This window comes from Onychomys torridus, chromosome 21 (genome assembly GCF_903995425.1).
Source record: "Onychomys torridus chromosome 21, mOncTor1.1, whole genome shotgun sequence".
NCBI classification, from domain to species: domain Eukaryota; kingdom Metazoa; phylum Chordata; class Mammalia; order Rodentia; family Cricetidae; genus Onychomys; species Onychomys torridus.
In genome coordinates, this window is record NC_050463.1 from 35769850 (window position 1) to 35776455 (window position 6606).

The 6606-nt window shown below is 46.3% G+C and overlaps 1 protein-coding gene across 4 annotated transcripts in view; it reads left to right on the forward strand.

Moving 5' to 3' along the window:
* LOC118571795 (WD repeat and coiled coil containing) overlaps positions 1-5566 on the forward strand; it is a 19549-nt gene extending 13983 nt beyond the window's left edge. For 3 of the 4 annotated variants that reach the window (XM_036171069.1, XM_036171068.1, XM_036171067.1), the window contains exons 3-4: positions 2826-2940; positions 4816-5566. In XM_036171069.1, the coding sequence (XP_036026962.1) occupies positions 2826-2940; positions 4816-4970 (270 nt within the window). In that variant the 3' untranslated portion in view covers positions 4971-5566. The remainder of the gene's footprint in view (positions 1-2825; positions 2941-4815) is intronic. The other variant, XM_036171071.1, reaches the window with a different exon arrangement.
* The last annotated feature ends 1040 nt before the right edge of the window (positions 5567-6606 follow it).

The window sequence follows — 6606 nt, forward strand, 5'->3', positions numbered from 1 at the left end:
GGCTTTTGAGGAGAATTGCCCAGTTAATGTCATTGGGGTTTTGGGTTTTTTGTTTTTGTTGGTTTTTTTTTTTTTTTTTTTTTTTTTTTATTTACTTACCATGTGTACTGAAAAAGTTGTTAGAAGCTGGAGAGGTAGTGGTTAAGAGCATGGACTAGGCTGGACATGGTGGCATACACCTTTAGTTCCAGCAGTTGGGAAACAGAGGCAGGAGCATCTCTGAGTTCCAGGACAGCCAGGGCTACAAGGTAATGCAACCCTGTCTAAACACACACCTATACCCCTACCTTAAAAACAAAAAAAGAAAAAACATGCACTGCTCTTCTAGAGAACTAGAGTTTGGTTCCTACCACCTAAAACCCCAGTGCCAGGGGGTAATGCCCTTTTCTGACCTCTTCTGGTACTAGGTGTACATGTGGTGTGCAGACATATGTGCAGCAGAATACACACACATAAAAATAAATCTAAAAAAAAGAAAAGAAAATTAAAAAATGATCGAACAGAAAAACTAAACAGATTGAGTATCCCCAATCTAAATCTCGGAAGTCTAAAGTGCCCTAAACTTCAGAACTCTGCCATGCAGGTGTAAAAGTCCACACCTGACTTCTTGTGATTGGTCATAGCCCAAACGCAGGTCCACAGCAGGCCCCGGGGACCCTGGCTGTAATCCCAGCACTCGGGAGGGGGAAGTAGGAAGGTGGGGAGTTAAGGGTTAACCTTGCCTACCTCCTGGCCTGGTGACAGGCTGGGCTACGTGAGCCCCTCCCTCACAAACAGAAAATACAAATAAAATAACAGTTTTGTTTAAATTACCTGCAGAGCGGGTGTGGCTGGGCATGTCTAATCCCAAGGTTCTGGAGGCGGAGGCACTGGGGAATCCAAGCCAAGCTGGGTACATGATGATTCTGCATCAAAAGGAAGTGAAAATACTATGTTTAGTAAGTAGGGTACAGGGTTGGGGGTTAGCTCAGTGGTAGAGTGCTTGCTGAGGCCCTGGGTTCGATCCCCAGCTCTGGAAAATAGACAAAACAGCAAAAAAGAAAGTGGGGTACATTTCTAAAATGGGGTACATTTCTCCGGCATGTTATAGAACCATCTGCTGGGGATGTTGAACAGGGGTCACTTGAGCCCAGAAGTTTGGGGCCAGGAGCATGAGCCGAATTAGACCCTATCTCAAACAAACAAAAATTCTTACTTTTTATTAAGGTGCATGTGAAACATAAATGATTTCATGTTTAGATGTGTCATTACACACGAATATTCCCAAATTGAAAGGACTTCTGTTCTCAGGCATTTCAGATAAGGGATAATCAGCCTGTGTAGTGAAATTCTGTCTGGTCAAGGTCATCACGGTGTGAGTTTGAGACCCAAAAGTGAGTGCTGATAATTTTAACAGCAGAGTGCATTAGACACGTGACTGCTTTAAAACACTTCCATTAGCATATATTAATTGTACAAAATAATGTGTTTCATTATGACTTATTTTAAGCCTTCATTGAATTCTCCCTTCTTTCCCCCATCCCCTGACCCCATTATTTTCCCTGTGGCAACCTCCTTCGGCTTGCATGACTCCCTCCTCCAGATTCCATATACGAGAGAAAGTGTAATGGTTGTCTGAGTCTGACTTACTTCCCAAGCCAGCTGTCCAGTTCCATAGTAACACTGTTCGCCAAGCATTTATGAAGACATTATTTCAATTAATGTTCAGGAGTAATGTGTAGATAGTAACTTTTATCTATTATATTGCGTGTTTGTATATGATGTGTACGTGTGAGGTGGGCATGCATGTTTCATGGCATGCATGTAGAAATCAGAGCACAGTTTTCAAGAATCAGAAGCCACGTGTGGTAGCACACTGCTATGGTCCTAGAACTGAGGAGGCAGAGGCAGGTGGACCTCTGTGAGCCTACAGAGCGAGTTCCAGGCCAGCCAGAACTATATAGTGAGACTCAGTCTATAAGAAGTTGGTTTTCTCCGTCCACCTTTGGTTCTAGGAATTGAACTTGGGTTATCATAACCAAATTGGCAAGTGCTTTTCCCCACTGAGCCATCTTCCTGGCCTGGTAATGAAGTTTTTGCTGTGATGAAACACCATGACCAAAGCAAACTGGGGAGGAAAGGGTTTATTTGGCTTACACTTCCACATTGCAGTTCATCACTGAAGGAAGTCAGTACAGGAACTCAAAACAGGATGGGAATCTGGAGGCAGGAGCTGATGCAGAGGCCATGGAGGGGTGCTGCTTACTGCCTTGCTCCTCATGGCTTGCTCAGCCTGCTTTCTTATAGAACCCAGGACCACCAGCCCAGGGCTGGCACCACCCACCCATGGCCTGGGCCCTCCCCATCAATCACCAATTAAGAAAATATCTTATGGAGGCAATTTCTCAATTGAGGTTCCTTCTCTCTGATGACGTTACCTTGTGCCAAGTTGACATAAAACTAACCAGCACACCTGCCCTTAGAAGTAATGTTTTTATTCTGTGTTTATGATTATGCTTTAGGCTCAGAGTGTAGAACTATAACAATTTAAAGGTTCTTTTCTCTAGGTAGCTATTAAATCATTTAAAATGACTTCACTCTTTCGTGAGTTAGAAAAAAAGGTTTGTGTTTTGAGACAGGGTCTCACTGTGTAACCCTCACTGTCCTCGACTCTCTTTGAAGACCAGACTGCCTTAAACTCACAGAGCTTTGCCTGCCTCTCCCCTCCACCCCCGAGTGCTGGATCCAAGGAGTGCTCCGTCACCCCTGGCCCCTCTACGTTGTCCTTCAGAAATGTCATTGCACCGCTTTTACCATCGATTAACGGTTTTCACTCTCACTTGAAGAAACCCTCTTCTGTAGGTCCTGCAGAAAGAAGAGCCGTGCTTCTCTGTGATGGCAAGCTGCGGCTCAGTACAGTCCAGCAGATCTTTGGCCTCTATCTCGTGGAAATGCTGCACGGTAGGTTAGAGCCAGAGCCTCCTCTCCTGCTCCCGTCTGTTCCGCAGCATCGGGAATGAAAGTGATACTTTCCAGGCGTTCAGTGATTCACCAAACAGTTAATAAATGTGATACACTGCCTGCTGGATATCCAGGCCTATTAGAGAGACTGCAGCCATTGAAAACGAGTGCCTTCCTGAGGGAACTTGGACCCAACTGGGAAAACGCACATCTTTTCAATCTAGAAATGAAATTTAAAACGGTAGAGGGGCTGGAGAGATGGCTCAGAGGTTAAGAGCACCAACTGCTCTTCCAGAGGTCCTAAGTTCAATTCCCAGCACCCACATGGTGGCTCACAACCATCTGTAATGAGATCTGGCGCCCTCTTCTGTACACATAATAAGTAAATAAATCTTTAAAAAAAAAAAAAAAAGAAATTTAAAAAGGTAGAAGTGAGCTACAAGGCGACAGGTAACAGTGTGTGTGTTGCAATCCAGTGCCCTGCGGTGCTGCTTGGAGGAGCTGGCCTTCCCGTGTGGAGGACACACCTGCACTCGAGCCCTGCCTGAGACAGCCCTAGTTGTCACTTGTGGGACGTGGCTGCTTTATTAGGCCTCGGGGGTTTTTGTTTGTTTGTTTTGTTTTTCCTGACAGGGTTTCTCTGTGTAGCTTTGCGCCTTTCCTGGAACTCGCTCTATAGACCAGGCTGGCCTCGAACTCATAGAGATCTGCCTGCCTCTGCCTCCCGAGTGCTGGGATTAAAGGCGTGCACCACCACTGCCCAGCTCTTTTTTTTTTTTTTTTTTTTTTTTTTTTTTTTGAGCTGAGGATCAACCACTGAGATAAGTCCCCAACCCCTGCAATGGTCATTTTTAACAGATAGGTTAATATTGCTTCTGAGGCATACCACTTTTACTTCCTCATAGTTTCTTGTTTATTAGTTTTTAGTTTACTTAAAATTTTTTTTTATTTTTTTGTTTTAATGTGTTTGCCTGCATGGTTATCTGTGAACTGGATGCATGCAGTACCCATGTAGGCCAGAAGAGAGCATTTTAAATTTCCTGTGACTGGTGTTTTAGATGGTTGTTAGCGCCTCATGAAGGTGCTGGGAATTGAACCCAGATCCTCCGGAAGTACAATTAGTGTTCTTAACTGCTGAGCCAGCTCTCCAGTCCCATTTTTATTTAACATGAACGAGTGTTTTGTCTGCATCTATGTGTGCACCATGGGCACGCTGTGGCCTCGGAGACAAGGGGGTGTTGGATCCCATCGCCTATCCTGGGCAGTCAGTGAATGTTCACCATACACATACACACATATATGCATACAGGCAAATCACTCACACCTATAAAATATGATCGGCCTTTTTTGAAATACACATTTAGGCCGTTTTCAGTTTTCACCATTATAAATAACACTGAGAAAACCCTCCCCACGTTTTTGTCTGTTACTTTTGGGAGTGTGCATTTTTCACACGTTCCCTGAGACTTCAGAACCAGACCTGGTCCAAATACATGTTACACTTGTGGCCCCAGAGCCAAGGCCAGGATTCAGGCCACCCTCTTTGGGTAGCTACAGTCGGTACTAATGTATAGAATAAAAAATTCATCAGTAGGGTGGATCACACTGCACCATATGATAAATGTCAGTCCTCGGGCTGGGGAAGTGGCTCAGTGGTTAAGAGCACTGGCTGATCTTCCAGAGGTCTCGGTGTGGTGGTGTACATCTGTGATGGCAGCACCGGGGTGAGGCCAGCCTTAGGCTACAGTGGTGCAGCCACAGCTGCAGAGCCAGACCTAACAATGGGAGCCAGGAATGTTTGCAGTTCGGTGTTTCTCCTTCGAGAACGAGAACGGGGTGATGGCCTGAGCTGCTGTGTGTTTGTTTACTTTGTAGATTCCCACTGGATCCTCCTCTCTGCGGACAGCCAAGGTTTCATCCCATTAACTTTCACAGCCTCCCAGACGGTCGTGGTGAGAGATGGCAGCCTGTCTAAGCCAGAGGTGGCCAGGGACTCTTTCTCACAATCAGAATGTCACTCACACACCTGAAGCCTTTGGAGACCTTGCCACCCAGAGTGTAGATACAGCGGGCTGTTTCCACATCGTGACCTGATGGCCATTTTGCAGAGTGCGTGCTCCATCAGCTTCCCCGTGGGCTGTGTGCTGCTGGGCAGCAGGGCAAATGGTTGCTTATGTTTTCATGACTGTGCCACTGGAGGATAGAATTCCAAGAACAAAACAGCACTGTGTTGCCATATGGATTGTATTTTGCACCTTCTCTAAGACTTTGCTTCCCCAGCCCGAAGCTGCATGAACACTGCCTGAGAGTGCATCATAGGATGCAAGCTGGCATAGTTGCAAGCCTTTGTCTTGCTTTAGTGAGGAGAAGACTACTGGGGAGCCTGTGCTCCAACATAGCCTTTAATCCATTCCCCAGGCAGTAGAAAACCAGTACCAAAGGAAGCAGAAACCCCACTTCATCCTCAGGACTGCCTGGGTCGGGCAGGAGTTCAGAGGATGGCCTCCCACCCAAGATTTAAGACCAACCCTTTTGATTCCGTAAACAATTCTAGCTGATGGAAGTCCAGACACTCCTCAAAAGTACTCTGGGCAAATTTTAAATAAAATTTCAAGATTTGACCCCCTCTAGCCTCCGCCTGAATGTATATGCTGCCTACCTAGTGTTTTCTTGCCATTGCCAAGCATGATTTTCTCCTTGAGATGTGTTGATTTATTTTCCAGTTTGAAGATCACAAAAATTTCCCATTTTCTCTCCCAGTAATCAGCCTTCTTGGTCACCTTTTCATTTGTTTGGTTGGTTTTTTCGAGACAGGGTTTTTTCTGTGTAGTTTTGGCGCCTGTCCTGGATCTTGCTCTGTGGACCAGGCTAGCCTCGAACTCTCAGAGATCCGCCTGGCTCTGCCTCCCGAGTGCTGGGATTAAATGGCTCATTTGTTTGTTTTTGAAGTCAGGGCTCAGACCTTACTCCAGAATGTAAGGCTCCCACTCCCCCTGAGCTGTGTGCCTCCAGCCCAGCTTGTCACTTTTAACTTTGCTATGTCTCTTTTAACCCTTTTCAAACCTAAGAGACCAGTGTAGAATCGGGAAGTATTTCAAAAGGTTGAAAATTTCACAAAACCTCAACAAGTTGTAAAAAGCGTCAGTTTGTGTGTGCTTGATAAGATGCCAACTTAGTACGGTGGGAAGAGCCTTGACCCCTTCAGCTGGACACCTCACTGCTTAGACAGTATCCCACATGTCAGTCACTGCGGGCCAGCAGATTGATCCGGGCTGGAAGTGCTGCACATCCCCAGAGCCACTGTCTCAGCCCTCCAGGCTCCATTAACACATAGGCTCCCCCTCCCTTTTCCTTTAAAATTACCCAGAGAGGAACCGTCTTGTGCCTTTGGGGACTCCTGTCTGTCTCTTGCTGTTTATGAAGATGGAGCTGGGCTGAGGAGAGAGGCAAAGGCCTATTTTGTGGTTCAGATGCATTAGACAACCACTGGGATAATGGACGGGAAGGCCGCTTGTCTGCAATCAGCGGCCTGCAGAGTGGTGGCTGAGGGGAGTCTGAGGCCTGGCTCCAACTGCAGAGGAAGTGTCTGGGGTGTGATGAAATCACTGCTATTACGAATCCTAAAGAGAGGGGACTAAGGAAGCCTGTGATGGAGCAAGATGCGGG